At 24.5% G+C, this 22,012-nt stretch overlaps 1 protein-coding gene across 1 annotated transcript in view; it reads left to right on the plus strand.

The window, feature by feature from the left end:
- Positions 1-22,012, plus strand: part of LOC122510448 (hemocytin-like) — a 39,564-nt gene that overhangs the window by 7,433 nt on the left and 10,119 nt on the right. Inside the window, exons 9-31 of the mRNA XM_043625100.1 lie at positions 2,693-2,980; positions 3,144-3,577; positions 5,847-6,114; positions 6,235-6,462; positions 6,628-6,853; positions 6,935-7,140; positions 9,017-9,382; positions 9,483-9,809; positions 10,026-10,364; positions 10,483-10,817; positions 10,984-11,220; positions 11,290-11,488; positions 13,732-14,022; positions 14,217-14,339; positions 14,439-14,807; positions 14,994-15,345; positions 15,467-15,712; positions 15,849-16,222; positions 18,043-18,483; positions 18,568-18,751; positions 18,875-19,191; positions 19,274-19,544; positions 19,644-19,957. Coding sequence (XP_043481035.1) covers positions 2,693-2,980; positions 3,144-3,577; positions 5,847-6,114; positions 6,235-6,462; positions 6,628-6,853; positions 6,935-7,140; positions 9,017-9,382; positions 9,483-9,809; positions 10,026-10,364; positions 10,483-10,817; positions 10,984-11,220; positions 11,290-11,488; positions 13,732-14,022; positions 14,217-14,339; positions 14,439-14,807; positions 14,994-15,345; positions 15,467-15,712; positions 15,849-16,222; positions 18,043-18,483; positions 18,568-18,751; positions 18,875-19,191; positions 19,274-19,544; positions 19,644-19,957 — 6,735 coding nt within the window. The remainder of the gene's footprint in view (positions 1-2,692; positions 2,981-3,143; positions 3,578-5,846; positions 6,115-6,234; positions 6,463-6,627; positions 6,854-6,934; positions 7,141-9,016; positions 9,383-9,482; positions 9,810-10,025; positions 10,365-10,482; positions 10,818-10,983; positions 11,221-11,289; positions 11,489-13,731; positions 14,023-14,216; positions 14,340-14,438; positions 14,808-14,993; positions 15,346-15,466; positions 15,713-15,848; positions 16,223-18,042; positions 18,484-18,567; positions 18,752-18,874; positions 19,192-19,273; positions 19,545-19,643; positions 19,958-22,012) is intronic.

A 22,012-nucleotide genomic window follows, 5' to 3' on the forward strand; every position in this document is an offset into this window, starting at 1 on the left:
TTCAATTATTTTCAATATCTAGTACTTTTAAAAAAAAAAAAAAAAAAATTTCGCAAAAGAATTCAATTATTTAAAAAAAAGAATTGGTAAAATTCATCCAAAATTCAATTATTTTCAAAAATAACAAAATTTTTCACAGAAATTAAATTATTTAAAAAAATTTTAAAAAAACTTTCTTGCAATAATTCAATTATTTTCGAATAAATAGTAAATTTCTTCTCAGTAATTCAATTATTTCCGAAAATTTTAATAAAATTCTTTGCAACTATTCAATTATTTTCGTAAATAATAAAATTCATTGCAAGATTTCAATTATTTTTAATACAATTTTACAGGAATTGCTCAAAAAATGTAATTATTCTTCAAAATTTTATTAAAATTCGTCGAAAAAATTCAATTCTAAGAAACATTTAATTATTCAATAAATTATTTACTATTATTTGTCACAGAAATAAAACAATTTTGAAAAATTTTGGTAAAATTCTTTATAAGAATACATTTAGTTTTAATACAATTTTAATAAAATTCAATTCAATTATTTTGAAAAATTTCACAAAATTCTTCGCAAAAATTCAATTATTTTGAAAAATTTTGATTAAATTCTTTATGGTAATTGAAATATTTTCAATACAATTTTAATCAAATTACTCGAAACAATTCAATTATTTTCGAAAAATTTTAATAAGATTCTCAACAAGATTTCAATTATTTTCTTAATTAATAAAATTCTTCGCAGGAATTTAATTTATTTAATTAATTTTAATGAAGTTCCTCGAAAAGTGTAGGTAATCTTAAAAATTTTATTAAAATTCGTTAAAAAAATTCAATTATTTTCTAAAATTTTAATAAGTCTTTAGAAAAGAATTCAATTACTTTCAAAAATTTCAATAAAATTTCTAAAAAAAAATTCAATTATTTGAAAAAATTTGATAAAATTTTTCCCACGAATTCAATTATTTGGAAAAATTTTGATTAAATTCTTTATGAGAATTGAAATTTCAATACAATTTCAATTATTTTCATAATTTTTATATGAATTATAACAAATTTTTCGCAGGAATTTAATTAATTTAAAGAATTTTAATAAAGTTTTTTGCAGAAATTCAATTATTCTGAAAAACTTTGATTAAATTCTTTGTGATAGTTGAAATATTTTCAATACAATTTTAATTGAATTCCTCGAAAAAAAATTCAGTTTTTTAAAAATTTTTCGAAAGAATCCAATTATTTTTTTAAAATTTTAATAAATCTTTCTAAACCATTCAATTATAAGGAGTCAAATTTATCGCAAGAATTAAATTATTTTTTATAAATATTAAAATCCCTCCTAGGAATTTAATTATTTTCAATACAATTTTAATAAACTTCAATATTCAAATTAATATTAATATATTATATTAATATTTTAATAAAATTTCTTAAATGAATTAAAATATTTGAGAAAATTGTAATAAAATTCTTCTCAGGAATTCAATTATTTTTGAAAATTTTCATTTAATTCTTTGTAAATATTCCATTATTTTCATAAATAATAAAATTCTTTGCAGAATATCAAATATTTGTAATACAATTTTAATCGAATTTCTCGAAAAATCTAATTATTCTTAAAAAGTTTATTAAAATTCTTCGAAAAAATAAATTATTTAAGAAAAAATGTTTTTTAAATTCTTTGGAAGAATTCAACTATATTTACAAAAATATTAGAATTTTTCACAGGAATTCAATTATTTCTAAATGTTTTAATAAAATTGTTCGAAAGAAATAAATTATTTGAAATACAATGTTAATTAAATTTCTTTTAAATAATTCAATTATTCTTTTAGATTTTAATAAAATTCTTGCCAAGAATTCAATTATTTACATAAATAATTTAATTATTTTTAAAAGTAATAAATTTTTTCTTGTAAATTCAATTATTTTAAAAAATTCTAAGAAAATTCTTCACAAGATTTTATTTTTTTTTAAAGATTCTAATAAAATTCTTCGCAAGAATTCAATTATTTTCAAAAAAGTTTATTAAAATGCTACACAGACATTCAATTATTATTGGCAAAAATTTTAATAGAATTCTTTGTAAAATTTAATTATTTTTAACAACTTTTCGCAATTCAATAATTTTCAATATTTACTGTTTTCATAAAATTTCCAAACAGAATTCAATTATTTAAAAAATTTTTTGTAAATATCTTCGTAAGAATTCAATTCTTTTCATGAACAATAACAATTTTTCAGGTATTCAAGTATTTAAATTTGAATTTGCATTAAATTAGTCAAAAGAAATCAATTATTTTTAAATTTGTATAAAATTCTTCGCTAGAATTAAATTATTTTTTTAAACATTTAAATTCTTTCGCATGAAAAATATAATTCGTTGCAGCAATTCAATTTGTTATCAGGATAAGAAAGAAGTAAATATTTTTGATGAAAATTAGGAAAAAGTCAGGAAATTAAAAAGTATGGAATGGAATTTTTGTCAGTTTTGTGAAGTTTCTAAAACTAGTTTTTTTGGTCGTCAAGTTTAATTTTTTGATAGCTATTTTTTTACTACTTTTTTTTAGTTTAAAAGCTACTTTTTTAAAATTAATTGAGTGCGAAGTCTGAGATTTCATAATTATAGATTAAATTAATAGTTTAAAGCGTACTTTTTTCCTTTGTATTTTTCTCGTATAAAACAATTGTTTCTTTTTTGCAGAAATTTGCGACGAATATCCAAATATCGATCACTCGTGTGTGTCGAATGTGAAATACGATCAGGAAGCTACGGAATTCTGCACAAAATTGTTATCTGATCCAAAATATCAGGCTTGCTCGAAGGAAATTGATTTAAAGGTATTGCACGTGACGTGTCGTTGGGATTATTGTGCTTGCAAAAATTCTGACAGACGAAAATGTGCTTGCGATACAATGAGCGTTTACGTTCGACATTGTGCTCATCGGGGAATTGTCACTTTACCCGGATGGAGAAATAATGATACATGTCGTAAGTAAAAAACCGATTTTTAAATTCAACCGACCAGAAACAAAATATATAAAATCGTTTTTTAGTCACTAAGAAATTTGAAAAAAAAAATTTAAAAATCACGATTTTTAGAATAGAAAAAATTTTGAAACAATGGAGTAATAATTTTAGATGTCAATTTCAGCTCTGAATTGTTCAAACGGAAAAGTGTACATGTCCTGCGGTCCAAAGACACATCCATCGTGTGGCACCGAGTTGACTTCGAAAACAGACGGCGATTCGGATTGCGAGGAAGGATGTTTTTGTCCGAGCGGTTCAGTGTTACATGATGGAAAGTGCATCTCGCCGGAGGAATGTCCCTGTCGATTGAAGGGAAAATTTTTTAAACCCGGTACAAGTATGGCGAAGGATTGTAACACTTGTACGTGTTCGTCGGGAAAATGGATTTGCACTGAAACGCGATGCAAAGCGAGATGTTCGATAGTTGGCGATCCGCATTACACGACTTTCGATGGAAAGCGATTTGACTTTATGGGACATTGCTCGTATTATTTGATGAAAGGTGCAAATTACAGTATCGAAGTGGAAAATGCAGCTTGTTCCGGCGCTATTTCCGAAGTAAGTAAAATAGCAATTTGTGACTCGCTCCGAAACGAAAATTGATTATCCAGGGTTGTCACAGGTCAAGGAAAAGTCAGGGAAAGTAGAATTGGCGAGGGAAAAAATTTTTTGATACAATTCTACGAAAACATTCAATTATTTTCATAAATAATCAAATTTTTCGAAGAAATTCAATTATTTTAAAAAGTTTCTATAAAATTCTTGACTAGAATTCAATTATTTTCATAAATAATCAAATTTTTCAAAGGAATTCAATTATTTTAAAAAATTTCTATAAATTTCTTGGCAAGAATTCAATTATTTTCAAAAGTAATAAAATTCTATGAAGGAATTCAATTTTTTTTTAAATTTTAACGAATATCTCGTCAAGAATTCAATTATCTTTATAAATAGCATAATCTTTCGCCAAAAATTCAATTATTTTAAAAAATTTTAATGAAATTCTTTGCAAAATTTCAATTAGTTTCAATATTTTTTTGCAATTCAATAATTTTCAGTATATACTATTTTTCTAAAATTTATTAAAAAATTTAATTATTGAAAAAAAATTTTTGATACAATTCTACGAAAACATTCAATTATTTTCATAAATAATAAAATTTCATTTAGGAATTCAATTATTTTCATGACAGAATTTTAAATATTTTTAATACAATTTTTAATAAATTCCTCGAAAAATGCAATTATTCTTAAAAATTTTTTTAAACTTGACAAAGGAAATCAATTTTAAGAAACATTTAATTATTCAATAAAATAATAAAATTCCTTGCAAAAATTCAAATATTTTCATAAAAAACTTTTAATTCGTCGTAGAAAATCAATTATTTTCAAAAATTTTAAGTAATTCTGCAAAAGAATTCAATTATTTTCATAAATAATCAAATTTTTCGAAGGAATTCAATTATTTTAAAAAATTTCTGTAAAATTCTTAAGAATTCAATTATTTTCATAAATAATCAATTTTCTCGAAGGAATTCAATTATTTAAAAAATTTCTATAAAATTCTTGGCAAGAATTCAATTATTTTCATAAATAATAAATTTCTGCAAAAGAATTCAATTATTTTCATAAATAATAAAATTCTGCAAAAGAATTCAATTATCTTGATAAACAACAAAATTCTTCCCAAAAAATCAATTATTGTAAGGAATTTTAATAAAATTCTTTTCCAAAATTCAATTATTTTGATAAATAACAAAATTTATCACGAGAATTCAATTCTTTAGAAAAGTAATAATCTACTTTGCTGAAATTAAATTATTTTCGAAATTTTTGAAAAATTCTCATTAAGAATTAATTAAGTTATTTTTATAAATAGGTTCCGAAATTATGCTAAAAAATTGTCAATTATTTTCAAATGTTTTAATATAATTCTTGTCAAAATTTCAATTATTTAAGCAAAATTAAAAAAAATTATTTGCATGAATTCAATTATTTTCATAAATTATTAATTTAAATTCTTCTCATGAATTCAATTAATTTTTAAAAATTTTAATAAAATTCTTCAAGAGTTTACAATTATTTTGAAAAATTGTTATAAAATTCTCTAATTTAATAAATTTCTGTAAAATTTTAATTAAATTAATTGCATAAATTAAATTAATTGCATAAAAATTCAATTTTAAGAAACATTCAACTATTCAATAAATTATTTAGTGTTGTGTAATTGAATTCTCGTAAGAATTTTTAAATAAAAATTTATTTCATAATGAATTTCGGTTAAAATTAGTTTGGATAATAATTTTAATGATAAAAGCATTAAAGCATGAATTTTTAGAAATAATTGATTTTTGAAATGATTTCAAATTTAAATCTTTGGAATTAAAAATTTTTCGTACTTTTAGCTAATAACTTTTTCTTTTGAGAAAAATTGTAGTTAAAAATTCTAGAAAATATTAATTAAATTTAAATGATGAAATAATTTCGAAGAAGTAAGAATTGCAATATTTTTATATAAAATAATAATTTTATCACTGGGTAATCTTAAATATTTAATTATTATAAAAACATGAAGAAGTCAATCACTTCGAGTCGAAGACTCAAAGACTCGGAGTGATTCACTTCTTCATGTTTTATAATAATATTCTTAAAAGTTATTGAATTTCAAAAAGATTTAAATTTTGATATTTTTGAAAATATAGTTCTCAAGAAAAAATAATAAGAATATGAAAATGTCGAAATTCTCTCTAGAAATCAAGGAAAAACAAAATTAAATTTTTGTGGCAACCCTGTTATCATACAAGTGAATATTAATTTCGTGTTTAAGAGCATGGGATTTTCATCGCCAACTTCTGATTCGCCTGCATGCACGAAAACAGTGACAATTCGCATCAAGAATAGAGCGATAAAACTAAAGCAAAATCGACAAATTTTAATCGATGGGGAGGATGTGACGAAATTTCCCACTACAATAGCCAATGTGAGGCTTCAAATTGCCAGCAGTATTTTTATAGTTGCACGATTGCCGAACAAATTGGAAATTTGGTGGGATGGTGTCTCTCGAGTTTATATAAATGCTCCGCCAGAATTTCACGGTGAGACTAGAAATTGAATCAATTCGAACATAGAGAACGTAAAATTTAAATAATATACTTTCAAAAAGTACTTAAAATAATTAAATTTTATTTAAATTTTTATTTAAATTTTTTCTTTAGGACAAACGAAAGGTTTGTGTGGAACATTCAACTTGAATCAAAAAGACGATTTTCTCACTCCTGACGGGGATGTGGAGCAAACGGTGATTCCATTCGGTAATAAATGGAAAACAAGTGAAGAATGTCCGACTGTTAAAAAAGAATCCAATCATCCGTGTGATGTTAATCCACAAAAAAGAAGTTCTGCAGAAGCGCATTGTTCGCAATTATTGAAGAATACCTTCAAAGGTGATTATAATTATTGATAAATAATTTTAGTCCTTTTCGATTAAGCTGACGAATTCGTAGAATATAATTAATTTAAACAAAAAATAAAATAAATAATATTAATTTTATTCCTTTCGTCTTCGAAGAATATAGTTAATTAAAAGAAAAAATTTTCTTTATCTTTAGACTGTCACTGGAGTGTCGATCCAGAGCCATTTTACAAGGACTGTTTGTACGATATGTGTGCTTGTGAAACGAATATCGAATTGTGCCTTTGTCCGACATTCTCGGCTTACGCCAAAGAATGTGCCCACGAAGGAGTGAAAATTCTATGGCGCCACGATATTGAAGAATGCCGAATTCATTGCTCAGGTGGACAAGAGTATCAGATCTGTGGTAACAGCTGCGCCAGGTATTAATTTATCCATCGAGTTAGTAATTTTTTTCGTAACAGTAGTGATAATTTTTTTAATTCGTGATTTTTATCTTACAGGACTTGCGAGGATATTTCTTTTAATCACGAATGCCGACAAGAGTGCGTGGAAGGTTGCAATTGTCCCGTTGGTCAAACTTTGGACAACAACGGTGAGTGTATTCCAATTGGAGAGTGTCCCTGTTTTCACATGGGTCTTGAATTTTCCGCTGGATATCGTGAAGTAAGACCTGGAGTCAAGGGTCAGGATTTATGCACTTGTGCAGGTTTGTCACTCACGCTAAAAGTAAAAGGAATCACTAAAAGTATCACTAAAACTGAAGAAATTTTCGTAAAAAATTTAATTATTTTTATTTAAATAATAAAATTCTTTTCAGGATTTCACTCATTTTCAATACAATTTTAATTAATTTCTTCAAAAATTTCAATTATTTTTCAAAAATCTTGTAAAAATTCTCCGAGAAAATCCAATTATTTTAAAAAATAATTGAATTTTTCACAGGAGTTCAATTATTTAAAAAACATTTAATAAAATCCAATTCATGAATTCAATTATTTTTAAAAATACTTAATGAAATTTTCGCTGGAATTCAATTATTTTAAAGACAATTTTAATTGCATTCTAGGGAAAATTAAATTATTTTTAAATATTTTTTTTTTAAATTCTTCGAAAGAATTCAATAATATCAATAAATAAAAAATTTTTCCAAAGGAATTCAATTATTTTAAATACAATTTTAATAAAATTCTTCTCAAAAATTCACTTATTTTTTTTTTAAATTTTGCTAAAATTCAATTATTTGTAGAAATAATAAATTTTTTTTCGCAGGGATTCAATTATATGAATAAGTTTTAATACAATTCTATTCAAGAATTCAATTATTTTCAGAAATAATTAAATTGTCGATTTACTGAAAATCATTGAATTCTTGCAAAGAATTTATCAAAAATTTTTGAAAATAATTGAATTCATTTCAAGAATTTTATCAACATTTTTTCAAATAATTTAATTCTTTTGAGAAAGTTTAATTAAAATTGTATTGAAAATAATTTAATTCTTGGAAAGATTTTTATTAAAATTCTTTAATAAATAATGAATTTTTTCTTAACAATTTTTGCTTTAAATTTTGAAAATCATTGAATTATTTTCTTCTTTTTAAGAAGAAATACTTTTAAGTTTTTAAAATAATCGTGTTTATTATTAATTGTAATTAACAATTTTCCTATTAAATTATATAATAAAACTATTTATAGAAAATTAAATTCTTTTAAACAATTTTCTTAGAGTTTTTGTAAATAATAAATTTGTTTTTGAAGAATTTGATTAAATTTCGTAAAAATAATCTAATTTTTTAAAGTAATTTCAATTGAAAGTTTTGAAAATAATTGAAATTTACAAAGAATTTAATTAAAAACTTTTAAGAATAATTGAATTGTTTAGAAAAATTTTATTACCATGTTTAAAAATAATTTAACCTGTTAGAGACATTTTATTACAATTATCTTGAATGTAATTAAATTTTTTCCCAGAATTTAATTAAAATTGTATTGGAAATAATTAAATTTCTCAGAAGAATTTTATTATTTAGAAAATTAATTGAATTCTTGCCAAGAATTTTACAATTTATAAAAATAATTGAAATTTTTTATCAGAATTGTTGAAAATAATTGAATTATTTTCTTCTTCTTAACAAGAATTTCTTTTAAGTTTTTAAAATAGCCGTGTTTATTATTAATTGTTATTAACGATTTTTCTATTAAATAATATTAAAATTATTCAGAAATTTTTTTTTTGCGACGAACATTTTTGTTTATTGAAATTTTCGACAATAATTTAATTTTTGCCAAAAATTTCATTAAAAATTTCGAAAATAATTGAATTCCTAAGGAAATTTTCATTATTCATAAAAATAATTGAATTCTTGTGATGAATTTCACAATTTATAAAAATAATTAAATTTTTTCGAATAATTTGAGCAAATACTTAGAAAATAATTTGAATTCGTTGGAAAATTTTATTTAAATTCAGAAGAATTTTATCAGAATTGTTGAAAATAATTGAATTTTTACTCAAAATAATTGTATTGAAAATAATTTTACATTTTATTAAATTTTGTATTAAATTTATTTTTTTAAACACAGGTGGTGTATGGAACTGTCAATTGGCGACTAAGGAAGAAATCGACGAATTTCCGGCAGTTGCGGACATTAAATTCTCCTGCAGTTCGAAATTAAATTTGGAAGTGACGAGTTGTAAACCATTTGAGTTGAGGACGTGTCGAAATATGCACGAATTCATTGCGGAAAATCCAACTATTTGTAAACCTGGTTGTGTTTGTAAGTCGGGATACGTTTTAGACGCACCGAGTGGAGTTTGCGTCAAGGAAGAAGATTGTCCTTGCTATCACGGAGGACAGAGTTACAGTGAAGGTTCAACAATGCAAGAAGAGTGCAATACTTGTAAATGTGAAACTGGCAAGTGGACATGTACCGAACGCCTTTGTCCAGGTAACTCTTCTTCCAATGTTTTACTAACGAATTTTTTTAATTTACAAAACAACCAGCAAATCATCATTTTCATTGAATTAATTGTAAAATTAAATTTCAGGAATATGTTCCGTCTGGGGTGACTCGCACTATAAAACTTTTGACGGAAAATTATTCGACTTCCAAGGTGTTTGCGATTATGTTCTAGTCAAAGGAAGTTTGAGTAGAGAGGAAGGATTTGACATTACAGTTCGTAATGTTCCTTGCGGAACAACCGGAGTCTCGTGTTCGAAATCGATAACTTTAACCGTTGGTCAGGAGTCCGTTACTTTGACGAGAGGAAAGAAATTACCGAAGACAAATTCAAAGAGAATTGCATTTAGACAAGCGGGTCTTTTTGTATTTTTGGACGTTCCAGATTTGGACTTGGTACTTCAGTGGGATCTAGGTACATTCCAAATTTACAATTTTATATAATTTTATTTTTAATATTAGTGATAATTTTATTTTTAACATTTGTCATAATTTTATTTTTAATATTAGTGATAATTTTATTTTTAACATTTGTCATAATTTTATTTTTAACATTATTTATTATTTTAATTTATTTAATTAATTTTTCTATTTATTGAGATCAAGTCTTATTATTTATTCGATGATTCAGGAACTCGAGTGTACGTGAGATTGGATCCAAAGTGGAAGTCGCGTACAAAAGGTCTGTGTGGCGATTTCAACGACAATAGCGAAGACGATTTTAAAACGCCTTCGGGAGGAGTGTCGGAGGTGTCTGCCAATCTTTTCGCCGATTCATGGAAGAAAAATAACTATTGTCCCGAGCCAAAGGACATTCATGATCCTTGTAAAAAAAATCCCGAGCGACGAGTTTGGGCCATTCAAAAATGTGGAGTTTTAAAGTCATCTCTCTTTAAAAAGTGTCACTCGGAGGTGGATGTTAATTCTTATATTGAAAATTGCATCTACGATACTTGCGGTTGTGATTCAGGTGGGAAATTTTTATTTTACCATAGTTCGATTGAAAATTTCTTTTTGTAATTGCAATTTATTTTAATTAAAATTGTACCTTTTTTTTGTTTTTTTTGAGTGAATTTTTTTCCTTTCAGGCGGTGATTGCGAATGTCTTTGCACTGCTTTGTCGGCCTACGCTCAAGAATGTAATTCGAGAGGAGTTGCTATAAAATGGCGATCACAAAGTTTGTGTCCCATTCAATGTGACAAGACTTGCAGTTCTTATTCGCCGTGTATTTCAACTTGTCCTCAAGAAACTTGTGATAATTTATTTACACTGAAAGATTCGTCACATTTGTGCGGTCAGGATAATTGCGTCGAGGGTTGTTTAACGAAACCGTGTGAAAAGGGACACGTTTACGCAAATGCTAGTTATTTAGAGTGTGTTCCCAAGGAAGTTTGCAATCCTATTTGCTTGGAAATCGATGGGGTTAGAATTTTATTGATTTTATTGATTTTAATAATTTTAAATTTGTTTAAAAATTTTTTAAAAATTTTTTTAAAATTGTTAAATTTCTTAAATTTTTAAAAAATTGAGATTAATTTAATTTAACTTGGACTTAATTTGGATTATTTAAGATTGATTATTTTTACAGGTAACTTATAAAGAAGGAGATAAGGTGAAAGGAGACGAGTGTCACACTTGCTTTTGCAGTCGGGGAAATGTAATTTGCAAGGGCGAACCTTGCACGACAGTTGCGCCAAAACCAACAATTCCAAACGAGGAGTCACGAAAATGTACTGACGGATGGACACCGTGGCTAAATAGAGATGTTCCTATCAAGGGGAGAAAAGTTTTTGACATTGAACCATTGCCATCGTCAATTGAACTGGTAAATAATTTTCTTCTATTAATTCTTTTCTTTTTAGACATGACGCTTCTTCTAATTCCTTTCTTTTAGCTCCAGTTGTCTTCAGTCGTCTGTTCTCCGGAGGAAATGGTCGATATTAAGTGTCGAACTGTTGGATCGCACAAAACTCCAAAAGAAACAGGATTAGACGTCGAGTGCAGTTTGGAAAGGGGACTTTACTGTCGGTCCAAGCCAACTGAACCTCCTTGTGCAGATTTTGAAATTAGCGTTTTGTGCCGTTGTAATCAAGGTATTTTTTTTTTGTATTAATTTTAGAAAGGCATCACAGTACCTTTTTTCCTCAAAAAAGGCAAAAAGGGGAATTTTTTTCCCAAACAGGGAACAAAAAGGGGATAAAAATTTATTAGTTTATACAACTTGCAATAATTCAAAATTTTTATTATATATAGCTTTCAGAAAATTTTTTAAAAATGATTCGATTTTAATCAGAGTTGCTACAAAAATTTAATTTTGTTTTTCTCTGACTTTTCCCTGATTTCAAGACAAAATTTTGACTTTTTCGCTAAAGAATATTCTGCGATTTAGTCTAAAAACTTTTTGAAAAGAAAATAATTCTACAGAATTGTTAGTTAAAAATATGAAAAATTCAGATTTTCAAAGATTTTAATTTGAAACTTTTTTAAAATTCAATTTTTTATAAGAATTCATGTTTTGCTTTTAACATTCAATTATTATCTAAAATTTAAACTGAAATTTATTTTTAAATCAATTTTTATTAGAAAATTCTCAGAGAATTCAATTATTTAATTATTTAAATACAAATATAAATAATTTATTGATTGAATAGTTAAATGTTTCTTAGTATTGAATTTTCGTAAAGAATTTTATCAACAAACTTTTATATAATTAAATTCTTTCAAAAAATTTAAAAAAAATTTTTAAGAATAATTACAGATTTTTCGAAAAATTCGATTAAAATTGTATTAAAAATAATTGAAATTCTGCGATGAGTTTCATTATTTGTGAAAATAATTATATGCCTGTAAAAATATTATTATTCATGAAAATAATTGAATTACTGTGGAATTTTTATTATTTATGAAAATAATTAAATTTATTTTAAATATTTGAATTCTTTTAGAAAATTTTATTAAAATAGTAGATATTGAAAATCATTTAATTGTAGAAAATTTTTGAAAATAGTTAAAATTTTGCGAATTTTGCGAATTTTGCGAAATTTTAACTAAAATTCATTTTTAAATCAATTTTTATTAGAATATTCTACTAGAATTCAATTATTTAAATACAAAAATAAATAATCTATTAATTGAATGTTTCTTAAAATTAAATGCTCTTAAAGAATTTTATCAAATAAATTTTTAAATAAGTGAATTCTCTCGACAAATTTCAACAAAATTTTTGAAAATAATTATATTTTTCAAAAAATTTATTTAAAATTGTATTAAAAATAATTGAAATTCTGCGAAAAATTTTATTATTTGTGAAAATAATTGAATGTCTAAGAAGAATTTTATTATTTTTTAACATAATTAAATTTTTGCAATAATTTGTAATGCAAAACAATAATTCAATGAATAATTGAATGTTTCTTAATATTGAATTCTCGTAAAGCATTTTATCAACAAACTTTTAAATAATTAAATTCTTTCGACGAATTTTAATAAAATTTTTAAAAATAATTACATTTTTCGAGGTATTTGATTAAAATTGTTATAAAAATAATTGAAATTCTGCGATGATTTTGATTATATGTGAAAATAATAGAATTATTGCAAAGTACTAAAAATAATTGAAATTTTACGATGATTTTGATTATTTATGAAAATAATTAAACGTTTAAGTAGAAAATTTTTGCAAATAATTGAAATTTTGCCAAGAATTTTATTAAAATTTTTGTAAATAATTGAATTTCGAAGAAGAATTTTATTATTTATAAAGAGAATTGAAATTTTGATGAGAATTTCTTTAAATTTTTTAATATAATTGAATTTTTGCGAAGAATTTTATTATTTTTGAAAATAATTGAATTTCTGCAATCATTTGTAATTGCTTTAAAATTCAATTTGTTTTTGGGTTTTTAACTAAAATTCCCCGATAAATTCATTATTTTTAATAAATTATTAAATATATATATAATATATTAAAAAATTTAACTAATTTCAGAATTATTTAAATTTTGAAAATTTTTGCACAAATTTAAGTTCTTTAGAATTTCTAATGAAATTCATTCAATATTGAAATTAAATCTAAATTTTATGATTACAATTTGAAAAATATTTCAAAAAAAGAGAAACTTGTTTATTTTTGATTGGAAAAAGGTGAAAAAGGGGACAAATCAGCAAAAAAAGGGAAAAAGGTGTAAAAATTGAAATAAGGGGAAAAAGGGGACCAACTGTGATGCCTGCTTAGACCATTTGCATTTTTTACTAATTTTTTATGATAATTTTACTATTTTACTCATTTTTGTGATAAAACGAAAAAAGGTAATAACAAATTTTTTTCTCCTGTTAGAAACGACGCAATTTGTAACGACGACGACGACGACTCAGATATCAACAACGTGTGATGTTAATCGACCAAATCAAATACATCCAACCGATTGTCATTTATTCTACCAGTGCGTTCCTCAAGTAGATGGAACGAAATTAGTAGAAAAAACTTGTGGTCCCAATATGTTTTACAATCCTCAAACTCAAATTTGCGATTGGCCAAAGAGTGTTCTTCTAATAAGACCCGAATGCTCCTTTAACGTAACAACGGAAAAGATTTTCGTTAAAGAAACTATTGCAACTGTCGGTTATGGTAAGGAAATTTTTAATTTCACTTATTTAGTAAATTTAATTTAATTTTTTTTTTTATTTAGTAAATTTGTTTTTATTTTATTAATTTAATATTTAGTAAATGCTCCCAAAAAAAGGTACTTGACAGCGCGTCGTAAATAATTTTTTTTCCAAAAATAAACTTGTTTTTTTAATTAAACGAATTTTCTTTTACAGAAATATGTAAACCAGGTGAATTTTGGAATAAATGCGCTGTACAGTGTTCGAAGACTTGCGATTATTATAGACATTCTCTGGAAAAGGATGGAATTTGTAATGATGTTTCCGATTGTATACCAGGTGAGTAATTTTTTATTTAAATTTTTTTAGTTATTTTATTTAGTTATTTTTTAAGTTTATCTAAAAAATGTATTAATTTGGAAATTAAATCGATTTCAGGTTGCACACCGATTGATGAACCGCTGTGTCCAGCAAATAAATTCTGGCGTGATAAAACTACTTGTGTGAGTATTTCCGATTGTCCGTGTATCTCGCATAGAGAGGAACTCGTCAAACCTGGAATGGTCGTTCATGAATCGAACTGTGAAAAATGTCAATGTATAAATAATTATTATACTTGTGACAAATCCTCGTGTGTGGAGAATGTAACGGAAATTCCAATGCACTGCGATGAGGCGCATTTTATTCCTCTCGTTAATGGTAGAAATCCTTTACCCAGTGGAGCATTTAAGTCCAGCAGCATTTTGAGCGAAAAGTACAAACCATCGTTTGCGATATTGAATAATAAAGTTTCTGATCATTCCGCTGGTAAATAATTTTAATTTTAATTTTTTTATTACTTAATAGATTAATAATTAATTGTCATTTTTTCTTTTTCTTTCAATTTAATTGAAAGAAATTGAATTTTTGATTACTAGATTAATAATTAATTATTAGTCATTTTTTTCTTATTCTTTCAATTTAATTGTTGAATTTATTCTGTATTTTCAACAGGAAGTTGGTCTCCGAGGGAAATGAACAGAAATCAATGGATTTCGGTGGAATTTCCTAAAGCGACAGCAATTTATGGAATAATTACTCAAGGAAGTCCGTTTTATAAAGAATTTGTCGAATCGTTCTATATTTTCTATTCGCCGGACGGAGATATTGAAAATTTTAAACCATTGAAGACGAGTCTAAATACTCCTAAGCTATTTAAAGGAACTCACAGTCCAATTGTTACCAGTAAATTTGTCTTTGATGATGCGATTCTGGCAAAAATTGTCAAAATTAAACCTGAAAGTTGGTCAAATGCAATTTCGATTCGATTTGAACTTTTGGGTTGCCTCAATCTTAGTGAATCCACGTAAGAAATTTTTCTATAAAAAATATGACGTGATGTACTTTTTTGGGTACTTTTTATGAGCTCGTCACATTTTTAAACAAATTTTTTATTAAATTAAAAGATTAAAAGATTTTATTTACAGGTCACCGACCACTGAGAGAGAAACGACTTTAATTGTAACGAGTACAGTCTCTCCGCCGAAAGTCTGTGAAAAGGAAAATTATATTTGGTTGACGAAACTAGTGCCGAAAGATTTTCTATCATACGCTGCGAGTAGTTCCAAAGGTTTATCTCACAAACCTGAAAATTCGGTTTTAATGGACAAATCGACGAAGGATCCGTTAAATCTAAAGAATTGGCAACCACAATATCTTGACAAGAAACAATGGTCCGTGAGACAATTTTTATTATTCTTTTCCTTCAATTTTTATTATACTTTTGAGGTTTTTGAATTATAAATACTTTTCCATTTTCAGTTAAAAAATTTACGAATTATGATTTTATTATGAATTTATTATTTTTAGGCTGGAAATTAAATTAGCGAAACCAGAGGCACTTTATGGAATTATTTTACAAGGAAGCTCGTCAGATGATAAATACGTGACAAGCTATCATTTAATGTACTCTGAAAATGGTTTAGTGTTCTCGTATATAATCGATAAAAACGGAGATCCATTTGTTTTTCAAGGACCGATTGATAAAGTAAAACAGGTTCAGCAGATTTTCAATCAACCGATTGAGGCTTCATTTGTTCGGATAGTTCCGCAAACGTGGCACAAAGGAATCGCTATCCGAGCACAATTACTCGGCTGTAATCACAATAAAGAAATATCCGAGCCGACAAACATAATGGCAACTACCACTGATACTATTTTCATTGGAACGGAAATTCCTCCAGGTTATTTTCAATTTTTTCGATAATATTTATAATCTTTTCGCTTTTGATTCTTATTTCTTTGTTCTATTTAGATAATTAATTTTCTATTTTGAAGAGCTCGAACTGGGTCCGTAAAAATTTTAAAAATTCTCGTCAAAATTTCAATTATTTTTAGAAATAATTAAATTCATCTCCGAAATTCAATTATTTTAAAAAATTTTAATAAAATTCTAGGCAAATATTTAATTATTTTCATAAAATAATAAAAATTTCTCAGGAATTCAATTATTTACAAATTTTCTGTAAATTTCTTTGCTATAATTCAATTATTTTCATAAACAATAAAACTCATTGCAGAATTTCAATTATTTTCAAAATACAATTTTAATCAAATCCCTCGAAAAATGTAATTTATTCTTGAAAAGTTTATTAAAATTCGTCGAAACATTTCAATTATTTAAAAATTTGTTGATATAATTATTTATAAGATTATACTTTTAAGAAACATTCAATTATTCAATAATTTAATTTTTTGCATTACAAATTATTGCAGAAATTTAATTATGTTCAAAAATAATAGAATTCTTCTTAGGAATTCAATTATTTTCACAAATAATAAAAGCTTTCGGAGAATTTCAATTATTTTTAATACAATATTAAATTTTGTTAAAATTCGTCGAAAGAATTCAATTATTTAAAAATTTGTTGATTTAATTATTATTTATGAGATTTGAATTTTAAAAAACATTCAATTTTCAATAAATTATTTTTCGCATTACAAATTACTGCAGAAATTTAATTATGTTAAAAAATAATAAAATTCTTCTTAGGAATTCAATTATTTTAACAAATAATAAAACTTTTCGCAGAATTTCAATTATTTTTAATTCAATTCTAAATAAATTTTCTGAAAAATTTAATTATTTTTAATTTAATTTTAAATAAATTTTCTGAAAAATTTCATTATTTTTAAAAATTTTGTTAAAATTCGTTGAAAGAATTTAATTATTTAAAAATTTATTTGATAAAATTCTTTACGAAGATTCAATTTGAAGAAACATTCAATCAATAAATTATTTATTTTTGTATTTAAATAAATGAATTCTAGTAGAATTTTCTAATAACAATTGATTTATAAATGAATTTTAGTTATAATTTTACATAATAATTTGAATATTATTATTTTTAGAAATAATTGAATTTAGAAAAGGTTTAATTTAAAAATTAGCAAAATTTTAACTATTTTTAAAAATTTGAAGTTTTTATTTTCTAATGTTATTTTTAATTGAAGAATTTACGAATAATTGAAATTCGTAAAATTGAATATTGTAAAAAAATGGATTTCAAAATTGTCAAAGAACTTTTTCGAAAATTATTAAATATAATCGATTTAGAGAAGAATTTTAGTTAAAAATTCTTGAAAATAATAATTGAATTTAAATTATAAAAATAATTTTGAAGAATTACAATATTCTCATAATATAAAATAATAATTTTATTAATTTGCATCTTTAATTATTATAAAATATGAAGAAATCGAACACTCAATGTTCGAGTGGTCAATTTCTTCATGTTTTATAGTTATGATAAAATTTAATTTATAGTTTAAAGTAAAATTTTCTCTTATTTGACTCGGACTAAATTTTTGGTTAAATTTTGGTCAGAAATTGGTCCGGAATTTTCAATTTTTGGTCCGTAAAGTCTGTATTTTGAAATACTTTCACTGGTTCGAGTCCTGATTTAGAAATAAGTAGTTTGAAATAAATTTTCTGTTTTGAATTGAATAGTTTTGGAATACTATGATTGGAAAAAATATTAATTTTGTAAAATATACTTTTCAGTCTGTAACGATACAATGGGTTTGGATAATGGAATGATGTCGGATGAACAAATAACTTCGTCGTCGTCTTACGAGAAATTATTGCCAAATTTAAAATTATCAACTGTGGGAATATGGCGAGCAAAATTGGACAATTTGGAACAATTTGTTCAATTTGATTTCTTGGAAGCGAAAAATATAACTGGTGTCGATACTAAAGGAGCTGATAATATTTGGACAACTGCCTATAAAATATTCTACAGTATCGATGGTAAACAATGGAATCCAGTTGTTGACGATTTTTCCAATGAAAAACTATTCTTGGCGAATATCGACGATATTTCTGTGAAAACAAATTATTTCACTCGTCCTTTAAATGCGAGATTCCTCAGAATACATCCCGTCAAGTGGCACAATCACATTGGTCTCAAAGCTGAAATTCGAGGATGTTTCGTACCATATGGTAATTATATTATTTTGGTTTACTTTTTGTTTACTAGAATATAAAAACCATTGAATATGACAACAATTTTCTTTGGGATTTCAGCTATAGTGACAACTTCAAAACCACTCGAGAAATTAGTGTCAAAACCGCCGGATGTAAATTGCAATGTCTGTTCTGGAATTAATGTTTCAACGAAGGAAAATTGTAATTGTTCAAATTCACTTTGGTGGGACGGAGAGAATTGCGTTGTAAATGACGAATGTCCTTGTGTTGTTGGACACATGCCGTAAGTTTAAGAAAATAATTACAATATAGTGAAAATTAACGAATAGATTTAGTAAATTAATTCGTGATTAATTTACGATTTTAAATAATTTTGAATATTAAAATGTTTTAATTTTAATTGTAGATACGCAGTTGGTTCGGTTTATGAAACGGAAGATTGTCAGGAGTGTCTGTGCACGATGGGAGGCATTCCAACTTGTCGTGAGAAAATTTGTGAACCTTGCAAGGAACCACATTTCCAATCAATCGTCACAGAATTATGTGGATGTGTCTGTAAACCCTGTCCACCTGGCACTCGACTTTGTCCCACAAGTAATGTTTGTATCAATGAAACATCCTGGTGCAACGGAATTCAAGATTGTCCAGACGATGAGAAAAATTGTGCAGTTTCCACAACTTTGACGCCGTTGGCGACGACAATTGCAGTGAAAACAACAATTGGTAATTGTATTTCGTAAATATAATAGTAATTCTAAAAAAAATTTCTTAATATATAAATTTATTTCAATTTTTTTGTATATAGCTCCTCAGGGTGAGTGTGAAAAACCAACGTGCCCACCGGGTTACAAAGTGGTTCAGAAAAAAATAAGAAGACCCAATAAATATACAAGCAGATATGCGGAATATCGATATGGACAAAGAGGCGGAAATTCCGGAGTGAAGGGCACGAAGGGAGGAAATTACGGAGTCAAGGGAGGAATTAAAGGCGTTAAAGGGGGCAATCGAGGAGTAAAAGACGATAATCGAGGAGTAAAAGGCGGAAATAGCAATTATAGAGAGGAGAAAGATAAAGAGTAATAATTTTCTATTTTTTGAAATTAGACAGAAATTTCTTTTTCTGCTTCTTATATACCGTTCTTTAGAGCGCGTAATTTGGAAATTACAAATTTCAGATTAGAACAAGACATCGAGTGTCCTCAATTCTCCTGCATTTCCAATCGACCGCCACCCGATTTCGAAGGACAAAAGCCGAAGACGTGTCCAAAAATTGAATGTCCGCCGAGTTATGAAATAATTTTCGAAAAAATGAGTATGTACAAATTTGAGGATTGTCCACGATATACTTGTCGACCACCACCGCCAACCGAAGTCGACTGTAAAGTTAATGGCCGAACTTTCAATACTTTCGACAATATGGAATACAAATTTGATATCTGCAATCATATTTTAGCGCGAGATCGTTACGCCAATCGTTGGTATATTTCAGGTAAGAATTCTCTTTTTACCGAATTTTTCCAAAGTCATTGTTGTTTTCTAAAGTTATTGTGTTTATTATTGAAATCTAATTTGACTTAAATATTCCAAAATTATTTCAATTTTAAAAGAATTGCGTTTACAATTTTCATAAGTAGTTGAACTTTAAAAGATTTTGATTTAAAATTTTGTAAAATTTAAATTTTAAATGATTTTTATTAGAAATATAAAAAAACGTAGATTTAAAAAAAATTAAAAACTAAAATTCTTCTGAAATTAGTTAAATTTTTTAATAGTATATTTGACTACTTTTATTAAAAATAATGGATTTATAAAGGAATTTTAGTTAAAAACACTAAAACAAATTGAATTTTAAAGCAATTACAAATGATTGGAGAAATTCAATTATTTTCAAAAATTTTAATAAAATTCTTGGCAAAATTTTAATTATTTTCAAAAATAATAAAATTCTTTAAAGAAATTCAACAATTTTTATTTATTTATTAAATTTTTAACAGGTTTAAAGCCCTTTCGTAAAATTTTAACAAAATTTTACCCAAAAATTTAATTATTTTTTTATAAAAAAACAAATTCATCACAGGAATTCAATTATTTTCAAAAATAATAAATTTCTTGTCGGAAATTCAATTATTTTTAAAAACTTTGAACATTGACGATAATAAAATTATCTTTAAAAAAAAAAATTCATCGTAGAAATTGAGTTATTGCCAAAAATTTAAAAAAAAATTCTTTAAAATAATTCAATTACTTTCATAAATAAAAAAATTCTTTGCAGAAATTTAATTATTTTCAAAAACTTTAAACAAATAATTGACAAAAATGAAATTATCTTTGTAAAAATAAAATTCATCGTAAAATTTGAATTCTTTACAAAAATTTTAATAAAATTCTCCTAAAAATTCAAATTCATCACTAATAAAATTCTGCGCAAGAATTCAATTATTTTTATAAATGAGAAAATTCTTCGAAACAATTCAATTATTTAATAAATAACAAAATTCTTTGGTAAAAATTCAATTATTTCCAAAAATTTTTCCCAAGAATTTAATTATTTTAATAAAAAACACAATTCTTTGCAGAAATTGAATTATTTACAAAAAATTTTAATAAAATTCTATTAAGGAATTCAATTATTTTCATAAATAATAAAATTCATCTCAGAATTTCAATTATTTTTAATGTAATTTTCATCAAATTTCTCGAAAAATAAAATTATTTTTTAAAATTTGTCAAGAGAATTCAATTATTTAAAAATTTGTTGATAAAATTCTTTATGAAAATTCAATTTTAAGAAACATTTAATTGTTCAATAAAATATTTGTTTTTCTAGTTAAATAATTGAATTCTCGTAGAATTTTCTAATACATATTGATTTGAAAATGAATTTCAAATTAAAATCTTTGAAAATTTGAACTTTTCATACTTTTAATTAAGAATTCTAGAGAATTAATTTTTCTCAATAAATTTAATGTAATTTTTTTTAATTATTTAAAGTTTTTAATTATCCATTACATATTTCCGAAAATTCAACTACACACAAAAAATAATATTTTAGAATCATTTTTAATATTTTGGAGAAAAAAATTATGTTAAAAATTTTTCATTAAAATTCATCAAAAAATTAATTAGTTTTTTTAAATAAATACAAAAATTCTTTTAAGAAATTCATTTATCTTCGAAAAATTACTTTAAAATATTTTTAAAAACTAATTCTTAGAATTGTTTCATCAAAATTTTTTGATTCAATTATCTTCGATCAAAGTGAATAGAAATTTATAAAAATGTACTTTTTTAGACTTATTAAAAATTTATAATTAAAATTCTTAAAAAATTTTGATTATTTTTATTTATATTTTTTAAAAATTCAATTATTTTTAAAAGATTTTACCAAATTTCAATTGTTTGGAAATTTTTCAATTGTACATAATTATAATTAGAAAACCAAATATAATTAAATTAAATCTTTCAAAAATTATTGTAAAATACTTTTAAAAAAATTAATTGTAAGAATTTCATTATTATAATTCTTTGAAAATATATTTTACCT

Source organism: Leptopilina heterotoma, unplaced genomic scaffold, assembly GCF_015476425.1.
Source record: "Leptopilina heterotoma isolate Lh14 unplaced genomic scaffold, ASM1547642v1 Lhet_68, whole genome shotgun sequence".
Taxonomy (NCBI): domain Eukaryota; kingdom Metazoa; phylum Arthropoda; class Insecta; order Hymenoptera; family Figitidae; genus Leptopilina; species Leptopilina heterotoma.